The following is an 11,869-nucleotide window of genomic DNA, read 5'->3' as shown; positions in this document are numbered from 1 at the left end:
TTTTAAAATTATTTTGTAACTTCCACTTACCCTTAAAAGAGTGTGCACACTCTCTATGCCACGTCAGCACTTAGGGTGGTATTTATTACACTTTAAAATAGTTCAGGGGGTAATATCACCCCAAAAAGAAAAGATGTGTAGTTGATAATATGGTCATAGGTCGGGGAGGATTTTATGCATTATCCATTTTTTGGCCAAAGATGTGCGCTTGACCATCCTTGTGATAGGGTGGCTACGTCACTGGTTAGCATATGTACTTAGGATCGTTTGGTAGATGAGATAAGATATAATAATTCCGGGATTAGATGGAAGATTATTTTATCTCGTGTTTGGTTGAATTCTTGAATTCGGAATTAACAATCTCAGGATTACTTTATACCATATTATGATATTTTCCTATCCCACATTGAAGGTGTAATAATAATTCCGGGATTTTATTTTACGGAATAAAATACTACAATTACAAAGATGCCATTTTTCAAGCCTCTTCCTCCAAAGTCTTTTACCAGAATCAAAGTTATAATTGGAAGTAAAAGTTTATCCTAGCGTATCTGGTATACACCAAACACATATTTTATATTATATCTCATATGTCTTATTTTTGGACCTATGCACCAAATGTCCCCCAATAAAATATATCCACTAAATAATCTCACTACTATTTAATCTCCGTATTATAATTTCATCATATTATAATTTTGAAATAACTTATCCCCTACCATGCGTTCTTTTAGGATGACCAGTTGTTAAGATATCAGGGTTTCTGCATGGAGATACTAAATGTTCTCCGGTATGCCAAACTTAGCGGACTATTAGTGCTCCATTGAATATATAAAGGGTCATTTTACGTCTACCCTCAAAGATAAGGGGTCATATTGGCCTTTAATGGAGAAATTTTATTGTGTGTCTTACGCAACTGACATGAGTTGTGTGAGGCTCCTTTTTGTCTTACAAATTTGTGGACCTCAATCTTATATTTATGGGCTCACAAAAATTTGGGTCCATAAAATTGCGAGACAAAAAAAATATCTTATAAGGCACAAAATAAAATTTTCTATTTGTGTATTATCTGACTCCTTTGACTTTGAGCTTCTGTATGATGTTTCTTTATGAGACATTTTCATAAAATACTGCTGCTTTTAATTTGATTGCTCTATTCTTTCTCGATCCCTGCATCTAATTGCTTGGGCCCTTTTGCTGCCTTGTCAGTTGTCATATGCATTACCTACCTTTAAAAAAATTACATTTATCTTCATTCTTAATGGTCGAAATTGTTCCATTTAGTTACCCTCTTCTCCCTTTAAAAAAACTGTTAAAACACTCCAAGTATATGGATTGAATCAATAAATTATGTAGCTTAGCAAAAAGATGTACATAATTGAGCATACGCCAAAAAATCCTACTGCGGACTGAACGGTAAGAGGGAGAAAAGAAACGAAGAATTAACCCAAATAGCTATCCACCTAACCTATTAAACTAAAAATAGCAAGCAAATGTATAATAAATGCATAATTTATGTATAATTATATGTAATCAATGTGTACAGACTAGAAAAGGTAAACATTGAATCTGACCGACTATTTCTGTAACATTTAGGGGTCGTTTGATTGGGAAATTAGTTATCCCAAGATTAATTCTGTCGGGATTATTATCTCATCCTCCCATAAGGATAAAAATAACACTACAATCCAGGGATAATTAATCTCCGAATTAGTTATACTGCGATTTTATCTCAACCAAATATGAGATAAACTCATCTTAAATTAATTTCGAGATTAATATTTATCTCTCATTAGTCTACCAAACAAGCCTTTAAAGTGGCAATCCTTCATTCCTTCCCTTAAAGAAGAAAATAGAATTCTTCATTCCTTGATCATCGAATACTTGATTTTTCCAGTGTGGAGCCCATAAAAAACCAGTGAAACGGCGCGCCAACGGTCAAAAAAGCAACTGTTGATAATAGAGAAAATTGCGGACAGCTGCTCACCATTTGCTTTCTGCAAATCTTCGTAATCTGCGTGTGAAAAAGTTACTCTTGTTGTAGGACATCAATTCTTTTACATCTATAACCTTCTTTCAAACTAAAAATCCTTAGCAATGGCTAACCAATTAAGATTACCTTTTCTCAGCTTCAACCATCTAACAATATACCTCATTTTGCTACTATCACAATCCCCACAAATTTTCTCAACATGTCGCAATTTCTGTAACAACATTCCTATAAACTATCCATTTAGCATCGACGATGGTTGTGGCGCGCCACAATATCGCCACATGCTAAATTGTTCAGCCACTGATTTATTCTTCCTAACACCATCAGGAAATTACAAAGTCCAATCCATAGACTATGACAAAAAAACTATGACCATTTTCGATCCATCAATGTCTACTTGTTCAATCTTACAACCTCACCACGACTTCAAAATGTCAGAAATTCAATCAGCTATAATCCCACCTTCACCTGACACAATTTTCATCCTCATGAATTGTTCTATTGATTCACCAGTACTAAACCATTACAAATCTGTCTGTTTTAATTTCTCTGGTCATTCTTGTGACGAACTTTACGGATCGTGCACTTCGTTTAAGTTGTTTCATATGCTGTCGAATAGTACACCGGCTTGTTGTTTTACGGGTTATGAGACGGTGAAGTATATGAGTATGGATATATTGGATTGTACGCATTATACGAGTGTGTATAATTCGGATAAATTGGAGGGAGTTGGACCTTTGGATTGGCTTTATGGGATGGAGTTGTCGTTCAGTGTCCCGGATACAGGATGTGAACGTTGTGCTAAATCTGGTGGAACTTGTGGATTTGATGTGGAGACTGAGATGGCACAATGTATTTGTTCAAGCACTAGTAATTCTACCAGAGATTGTGGTAAGGACCGAGACGTAACCCTTTCATCTGCTTTAGCTGGTCTGATTTTAATTTAGGATTTAACTTTACAATTTTTAGACTATCTATTTGTCTTAACAGTGTCTTTTATCTTGCTTTTTTCAGCTGGGGGCAGAGATACAAACTTTGCTGAGAGTTACAGAGCATCCTCATTTCCACGAGTACTGTACATCTTGGCTCTTGGGGCCATTTCTTACCACATCGTATTGAGACGATGAGTCTCTTCTATAACTTCTGTTTTTTTCTTCTTCTATAAGTTGTGTTGATTATTTTTCCTCTCTTTCTGTAGTTTATCTTTCTAAACGAGTTATTACTAATTCACGTTGCCTAAGTTTGGCACTTTTATTGTTGTGTACACTCAAAAAATAAAAGAAAAAACTTATGGTAGCCAAATTGAAATTGTTACCAAAAAACATAGCCCATACACGTGCAAAAGAAAAAACCTTGGCGAAATATTGGAGTAGTTCAGAGTAATGTGGTGAAGCGATTTTCTAAAAATATTTGCTCTTTTATCCATTTTATTTATGTTATATCTAAAATCAATGTTCATTTTCTAAATGGAATTTGTTTATTTATTTTTATTTGTAATATAAAAGGTCAAATATTGATGATGTCCATCTCATTGAAAAAGTATTAGGTATGTGCCTAATAAAAGTTTCTTTGGTTTGGTAGCCAACCTTTTTGACTTGGTTTGGTTTGGTAGCCAACCTTGTTGAATTTTTTTGATTTGGTAGCCAACTTTGTTGAATATTGTAGGTTTTAGAGAGTGAAGCTTTGACTATAAAAGGAGAGCTTCAACTCTCATTTCTTCACACCAACAAAGAGAGAAGGAAAGAGTGAGGTTTCACAGACAAGGTATAAGAAAATAGTCTGTGAGGAAAATAGAGAGTGAGCGATATTGTAGTGAGGTAAGAATATCAAAAGTGGGTTATTTCTTTTGAGTATTGTAGTGGTCTTTGGAGTATTTTACTCGGACCTACAAAGTGTAAAATTTCTTACTATAGTGATATCAGTTGCTCCTTTCGGGACCGTGGTTTTTCCCTTATTAAAAGGGTTTTCCACGTAAAAATCTTGGTGTCGTTGTTACTCTTTTATTCTTGTTAATTACCGTATCTCGGTGCTACATTATTATTCCGCTTTTATTACCGTGAATATTATTTCTGTGGGGGTTTATTCCCAACAACTGTTATCAGAGCACAGGTTCGGTGAAAAATAAAAATGTCTGGAGTAAAGTACGAGGTAGCAAATTTCAACGAAGATAACGGTTTCTCAATATGACAAAGAAGGATGAGGGATCTGCTCATCTAACAAGGATTACACAAGGTACTAGATGCTGATGCCAAAAAGCCTGATACCATGAAAGCTGAGGATTTGGCTGACTTGGATAAAAGAGCTGCTAGTGCAATCAGGTTGCAATTATCAGATGATGTGGTAAATAACATCATTGATGAAGACACTGCACGGGGAATTTGGACAAGGTTGGAAAGCCTATACATGTCCAAAACGATGACAAATAAATTGTACCTGAAGAAGCAGTTATACGCCCTACACATGGGTGAAGGTATGAATTTTTTGTCACATCTAAATGTGTTTAATGGACTAATCACACAGCTTACCAACCTCGGAGTGAAAATCGAAGAAGAAGATAAAGCCATCTTGCTATTGAACTCGTTGCCATCTTCGTACGATAATTTGGCAACAACCATCCTGCACGGTAAGATTACTATTGAGTTGAAAGATGTCACATCGGCTCTTTTACTCAATGAGAAGATGAGAAAGAAGCCTGAAAATCAAGGACATGCTCTCATCACAGAAGGTAGAGGCAGGAGTTATCAAAGGAGTTCGAACAACTATGGTAGATCTGGAGCTCGTGGGAAGTCAAAGAACCGATCCAAATCAAGAGCCAGAAATTGCCACAACTGTGATCAACCAGGTCACTTCAAAAGAGATTGCCCAAATCCAAGGAAGGGCAAAGGTGAAACCAGTGGCCAGAAGAATGACGACAACACAATCGCCATGGTGCAAAACAATGATAATGTTGTTCTCTTTATAAATGAGGAAGAGGAATGCATGCACCTGTCAGGTCCAGAGTCGGAATAGGTGGTTGACACAGCGGCATCTTACCATGCCACACCGGTAAAAGATCTTTTTGCAGATATGTAGCAGGTGATTTCGGCACAGTGAGAATGGGTAACACAAGTTACTCAAAGATTGCGGGGATTAGTGACATTTGTATCAAGACAAATGTCGGATGCACATTGGTTCTAAAGGATGTGCGGCATGTACCTGATTTGCGGATGAACTTGATCTCGGGAATTGCTTTAGACCGAGATGGATACGAGAGCTATTTTGTAAATCAAAAGTGGAGACTCACTAAGGGATCATTGGTGATTGCAAAGGGAGTTGCTCGTGGCACGTTGTACAGGACAAATGCAGAAATATGCCAAGGTGAATTGAACGCGGCACAAGATGAAATTTCTGCAGATTTGTGGCACAAAAGAATGGGTCATATGAGCGAGAAGGGATTGCAAATTCTTGCCAAGAAATCACTTATTTCTTATGCCAAAGGTACAACGGTAAAACCTTGTGACTACTGTTTATTTGGTAAGCAACATAGAGTCTCATTTCAAACATCGTCTGAAAGAAAATTGAATATACTTGATTTAGTATATTCTGATATTTATGGCCCAATGGAAATTGAATCAATGGGCGGTAACAAATATTTTGTTACTTTTATTGATGATGCTTCACGAAAATTATGGGTTTATATTTTGAAAACCAAAGATCAGGTGTTGCAAGTTTTCCAGAAGTTTCATGCTCTAGTAAAAAGGGAGACGGGTCGAAAGCTAAAGCGTCTCCGAAGTGACAGTGGAGGTGAGTACACTTCAAGAGAATTTGAAGAGTATTGTTCAAGTCATGGGATCAGACATGAAAAGACAGTTCCTGGAACCCCGCAGCACAATGGCATAGCCGAGAGGATGAACCGCACCATTGTGGAGAAGGTAAGAAGCATGCTTAGAATGGCTAAACTGCCTAAGTCTTTCTGGGGTGAAGCAGTTCAGTCAGCCTGTTACCTGATCAATAGGAGTCCATCAGTTTCGTTGGCATTTGGCATCCCAGAGAGAGTTTGGACCAACAAGGAGGTGTCCTACTCGCATCTGAAGGTGTTCGGTTGCAGAGCTTTTGCACATGTACCAAAAAAGTAGAGAACAAAGCTGGATGATAAATCTGTTCCCTGCATATTTATCGGATATGGAGATGAAGAGTTCGGGTACAGATTGTGGGATCCTGTAAAGAAGAAGGTCATCAGAAGCAGAGATGTAGTCTTCCGAGAAAGTGAAATTGGAACTGCTGCCGATATGTCAGAAAAGGCAAAGAATGGTATAATTCCTAACCTTGTTACTATTCCTTCTACTTCTAATAATCCCACAAGTGTAGAAAGTACAACCGACGAGGTGCCGAGCAGGGGAAGCAACTTGATGAAGGTGTCGAGGAAGTGGAACACCCCACTCAGGGAGAAGAACAACCTCAACCTCTGAGGAGATCAGAGAGGCCATGGGTAGAGTCATGCAGGTACCCTTCCACAGAGTATGTCCTCATCAGTGATGAAGGGGAGCCACAAAGTCTTAAGGAGGTGCTATCCCATCCATAAAAGAATTAGTGGATGAAAGTCATGCAAGAAGAGATAGAATCTTTACAGAAAAATGGCACGTACAAGCTGGTTGCACTTCCAAAGGGTAAAAGACCACTCAAATGCAAATGGGTCTTTAAGCTCAAGAAAGATGAAAATGGCAAGCTCGTCAGATACAAAGCTCGATTAGTGGTTAAAGGCTTCGAACAGAAGAAAGGTATTGATTTTGACAAAAAAATTTCACTTGTTGTCAAAATAACTTTTATTCGAACAATTTTGAGCTTATCAGCTAGCCTAGATCTTGAAGTGGAGCAGTTAGATATGAAAACTACATTTCCTCATGGAGATTTGGAATATGAGATTTATATGGAGCAGCCAGAAGGATTTGAAGTAGCTGTAAAGAAACACATGGTGTGCAAATTGAATAAAAGTCTTTATGGATTGAAGCAGACACCAAGGCAGTGGTACATGAAGTTTGACTCATTCATGAAAAGTCAAATATACCTAAAGACCTATTCTGATCCATGTGTATACTTCAAAAGATTTTCTGAGAATAACTTTATTATATTGTTATTGTATGTGGATGACATGTTAATTGTAGGAAAAGACAAGGGGCTGATAGCAAAGTAAGGGAGATCTGTCCAAGTCATTTGATATGAAGGACTTGGGCCCAGCACAACAAATTCTAGGGATGAAGATAGTTCGAGAGAGAACAAGTAGAAAGTTGTGGCTATCTCAGGAGAAGTACATTGAACGTGTACTAGAACGCTTCAACATGAAAAATGCTAAGCCAGTCAGCACACCTCTTGCTGGTCATCTAAAGTTGAGTAAGAAGATGTGTCCTACAACAGTGGAGGAGAAAGGGAACATGGCTAAAGTTACTTATTCTTCAGCAGTCGGAAGCTTGGTGTATGCAATGGTATGTACTAGACCTGATATTGCTCACGCAATTGGTGTTGTTAGCAAGTTTCTTGAAAATCCTGGAAAGGAACATTGGGAAGCAGTCAAGTGGATACTCAGGTACCTGAGAGGTACCACGGGAGATTGTTTGTGCTTTGGAGGATCTGATCCAATCTTGAAGGGCTATACAGATGCTGATATGGCAGATGACATTGACAATAGAAAATTCACTACTGGATATTTATTTGTTTACATTTTCAGGGGGAGCTATATCATGGCAGTCTAAGTTGCAGAAGTATGTTGCACTTTCAACAACTGAAGCAGAGTACATTACCGCTACAGAAACTGGCAAGGAGATGATATGGCTCAAACGGTTCCTTCAAGAGCTTGGATTGCATCAGAAGGAGTATGTCGTCTATTGTGACAGTCAAAGTGCTATTGATGTGAGATATCATTGGATTCGAGAAATGGTAGATGATAAATCTCTAAAAGTCTTGAAGATTTCTACAAGTGAGAATCCCGCAGATATGCTGACCAAGGTGGTACCAAGGAACAAGTTCGAGTTATGCAAAGAACTTGTCGGCATACACTCAAACTAGAAGACAATGCTACCTCATCTAGATGAATGAGACTGGAGGGGAGATTGATGATGTCCATCTCATTGAAGAAGTATAGGCATGTGCCTAATAAAAGTTTCTTTGGTTTGGTAGCCAACCTTGTTGACTTGGTTTGGTTAGGTAGCCAACCTTGTTGAATTAGTTTGGTTTGGTAGCCAACCTTGTTGAATTTCTTTGGTTTGGTAGCCAACTTTGTTGAATTGTGAAAAGTGTGTGTAAATTATCAAATATTGTAGGCTTTAGAGAGTGAAGCTTTGGCTATAAAAGGAGAGTTTCAACTCTCATTTCTTCACACCAACAAAGAGAGAAAGAAAGAGTGAGGTTTCACAGACAGGGTATAAGAAAATAGTCTGTGAGGAAAATAGAGAGTGGGTGATATTGTAGTGAGGTGGGAATATCAAAAGAGGGTTATTTCTTTTGAGTGTTGTAGTGGTCTTTGGAGTATTTTACTCGGACCTACAAAGTGTAAAATTCCTTACTATAGTGATATCAGTTGCTCCTCTCGGGGCCGTGGTTTTTTCCCTTGTTAAAAGGGTTTTTCACATAAAAATCTTGGTGTCGTTGTTACTCTTTTATTCTTGTTAATTACCGTATCTCGGTGCTACATTATTATTCCTCTTTTATTATCGTGAATATTATTTCTGTGGGGGTTTATTCCCATCAAATATGACCCAAATCTTCCTGTAAATCTTTAAATTTTATTCAGTTTTCTCTGATATCGCGGCTGACCATTAACACGCCACCAAATGTTCATTATTGTATTGAAATAACTGGCTCCTGAATGCTCATTCTTTTGTTGAGAGTTTTGTTCCTTTCAAATTTAAAAAAGAAAAACAGTTAGATACTAGTAACTATTATTGTGACTCAGTTCTAACCTTTTGAGAGAAAAGGACAGTCTTGTATATACCCTATTTTTTGTTATGATAGAGGTGCACAAAGCTTGAAGATCTTGTATAGAATATTTAAAGCTTTTGACTAAATGCACAGATTTGAAGCAAAAAAGAACTAGTCCTATAAATATTGATATAGAAAAGGCCGACTATATAAAGCCTCACTAACTTAATTCATCATTGTGTAAATCATTATAAATAATTTTTATGCTAAGCATTAATTGATAAATTAATAAAAAGAATAATTAATCGACTATCACAAATTAAAGCTACACTAATAAATTTTTAGACAATATAATATATAACATATAATTTTTTACAAATATTACAGGTGCTTCAAGTTTATACTTTTCTCTTTTACTTCAATCCCCTAACGAATAAGGAGAAAAATAAACCGAAAAGAAGAGGGAGGCAGTCTAATTTTCTTTATTCCTTTTAATTAATTTCTCATCAAACTGATAAAGCTGCGGCCAAGAAATTCTTTTATTAATCAGCCATAGTTTGGACTGCGTATAGTTAGCAAGTCAGGATTAAGGGAGAAACCGGCAACCTCTGTAGGGGTATTTTCTGCCTCTATGTTATAGCGAGAACAGGTATTACTCTTCTGCTGTTCCACTTGATAGAACGTTGAAAGAATATTGAAATGTGTTTCTTGAATTGCAATTTCTATGTAAAGTATTTGCGTCTCTCCCACGAAATAAGAATCTATTTGTTATTTTCATCTCACGCTATGCCTGTTCCTTGTTCGATGTTATTCCAGAATGAAAACATCAAATGTTTTCTGCTCTTCCAGTTCCATGCATTTTGCTATATCATGTGTCCAGTTGCTGCAGACTTTTTTACCCCTCATAACCCCTCCACCTCTTCTGCAGGTGTAAAATTCGAGCATTATAAGCATTCCGAGGCTAAGGTTAAGCTATTTGTTTGAATTAAGAAAATGAAGAACATCTTTTCACTATTAGTATTGTCAGTGTCCACACCAGTTTAAACGCACCTCTACTAATTTTGCTTACGCTTAGAATTAAAATAAGAAGAACTCAACTAGGGTGATGGCAGCTGCAAAGCTGCATTTATCTGTTCGTCCTATTTGTCGTGCTTTTGCCTCTTCAGCAAGAATGCTTGAAGAAACCATTAAAGCAGTGGTGGAAGCAAAAAGATATGAACAGATTCCTGATATTTTGAGCTCCCCTAAAGGGTCTAACCACAATCCGAATCCCTTTTCATTTTTATCCACCTTTCCTGAGAACACAAGAGTCCAAATTGTTGACGAAATTTTACAATCTTTTATTCCAGTCAGGCCTCGTTCTCGCCCTCGAATTGCATATTCCTCTCTCCTTTCCTACACTCTCCAAAGCTCAAATCCTCTCCCACTCGCTCTTGCCATTCTCCAGCGTACCCTTCGCTCTGGCTGCCTTCCTGTACCTCAAACTCACCTCCTACTCTCCACTGCATGGCTTGAACGTCGGGGAAAATCTCATTCTGTTTCAAGCATATTGTTGGAAATGCAGGATATTGGATATAGCCCTGATTGTGGCACATGCAATTACATCATTTTATCACTTTGCAAGGTCGATCAGATAGATGAAGCAGCTAATGTATTGAAGGGCATGGCCCGGGCTGGTTGTATCCCGGATTTAGATAGTTACGGTACTTTAATTGACAACTTATCCGAGCTAAGAATGACGTCTGCTATCATAGAGATGGTGAATGAAATGGTTGTGAGGTTTGGCCTGAGCCCGAGAAAAGACACTTTGGTGAAAGCATTGGCAGCAATACGAGCTAACAAAGAGATATGGAGAGCGATTGAAGTAATTGAGTTTTTACAAAATGAGGGTGTCCATGTTGGGTTCGAGTGCTACGAGGTAGTCCTTGAATGGTGCTTAGAGAACTGCCAGTTTGTTTTGGCTGGAAAATTTGTCACAGAAATGACCAAGAGAGGGTTCATACCGTACATAAGGTCAAGGCAAAAGGTTGTTGAAGGCCTGGCAAATATTGGTGAATGGGAACTTGCCAATGCTCTGAGGCAGAGATTTGCACAACTAAGGTCATAGTTTTGTGCAACAAAAACAACGACCCAGTGAAATTGTACTAGTGGGGTCTGGGGAGGGTAGTGTGTACGCAGACCTTACCCCTGCCCCGAGGGGGTAGAGAGGCTGCTTCCGGACACCACCATTATATGTAATAAAAGAAATGGTTCTTGATCATTTTCCAGATTGAAGGAGCATGTGGTTATACTCTTTGTTGTTCGGACTCTCCGAAATGTCATTGGGTGCGTGTTGGATCTTCCAAAAGTAGATATTTTTGGAGGATCCGACACGAGTGCGGCAACATTTTGGAGTCCGCGCAACATAGGTTATACTATTACGACTGCGGTTTCAGAACTCCATTGGGAGTCTTCTCACAACCCATGTACTGTTTATCACTTTTTTGTTTATTGATTAGTTTATGAAACTCAGAGATTTTTATGTATTTTCATATTCTTTAGACGGGAAAACCCTTTCTGCCTCTGTGGGAGTTTCATTCATTGGCATTTCCTATTATAGCTTATACAAGTAAACTTGGTTCAATTGTTAATGAAAAACACAAAATTTTGTTGAATTCTGTTACAAACACCTAATATCCAGTTTGTAGTTTTGGGAAAATTTAGTTACTTATCATGAATGTTTGTACATAGGCCCCTGTCTTTAGAGTGAAAAACGAGAATTTGCTGTATATTGTTTTTAGTTTTGTTGTCTAAATATGATGAATCCTTTGAATATTTGGATACATAAGTTGTATAGCTCTTACTCCAATTAATTTGAGATTAAAATGTAGCTGATTGAGTTTGGAAATCATGACTTCTCATTTCCGTTCAATTGTTTAAAGTTCACGTGTTGAAAAACTAAGAGAAGCAGGTGATAAACTATTAAAATCAAGAAACTTTTTTCGT

The 11,869-nt window shown here is 37.6% G+C and overlaps 2 protein-coding genes across 2 annotated transcripts; both read left to right on the top strand.

The window, feature by feature from the left end:
• The first annotated feature begins 1,991 nt into the window (after window positions 1–1,991).
• On the top strand, window positions 1,992–3,245 carry LOC107778494 (uncharacterized). The gene is made up of 2 exons (XM_016598762.2): window positions 1,992–2,884; window positions 3,008–3,245. The coding sequence occupies exons 1-2, from the start codon at window positions 2,098–2,100 to the stop codon at window positions 3,118–3,120; spliced, it is 900 nt and encodes a 299-aa protein (XP_016454248.1). The 5' UTR covers window positions 1,992–2,097; the 3' UTR covers window positions 3,121–3,245.
• Window positions 3,246–9,104: 5,859 nt separating this feature from the next.
• Window positions 9,105–11,554, top strand: LOC107778491 (pentatricopeptide repeat-containing protein At1g06270-like). The gene is made up of 2 exons (XM_016598760.2): window positions 9,105–9,533; window positions 9,813–11,554. The coding sequence occupies exon 2, from the start codon at window positions 9,990–9,992 to the stop codon at window positions 10,989–10,991; it is 1,002 nt and encodes a 333-aa protein (XP_016454246.1). The 5' UTR covers window positions 9,105–9,533; window positions 9,813–9,989; the 3' UTR covers window positions 10,992–11,554.
• The last annotated feature ends 315 nt before the right edge of the window (window positions 11,555–11,869 follow it).

This window comes from Nicotiana tabacum, chromosome 7 (genome assembly GCF_000715075.1).
Source record: "Nicotiana tabacum cultivar K326 chromosome 7, ASM71507v2, whole genome shotgun sequence".
Taxonomy (NCBI): domain Eukaryota; kingdom Viridiplantae; phylum Streptophyta; class Magnoliopsida; order Solanales; family Solanaceae; genus Nicotiana; species Nicotiana tabacum.
This window is presented reverse-complemented; position numbering and strand designations above follow the sequence as displayed.

What these genes read in the sequence shown, in the direction of transcription:
- LOC107778491 (XM_016598760.2), top strand. Translation starts at nt 9,990, where the DNA reads ATGGCAGCTGCAAAGCTGCATTTATCTGTTCGTCCTATTTGTCGTGCT.
- LOC107778494 (XM_016598762.2), top strand. Translation starts at nt 2,098, where the DNA reads ATGGCTAACCAATTAAGATTACCTTTTCTCAGCTTCAACCATCTAACA. An exon ending in TAATTCTACCAGAGATTGTG is followed by an intron (nt 2,885 to 3,007) that starts GTAAGGACCGAG and finishes TGCTTTTTTCAG; the next exon opens with CTGGGGGCAGAGATACAAAC.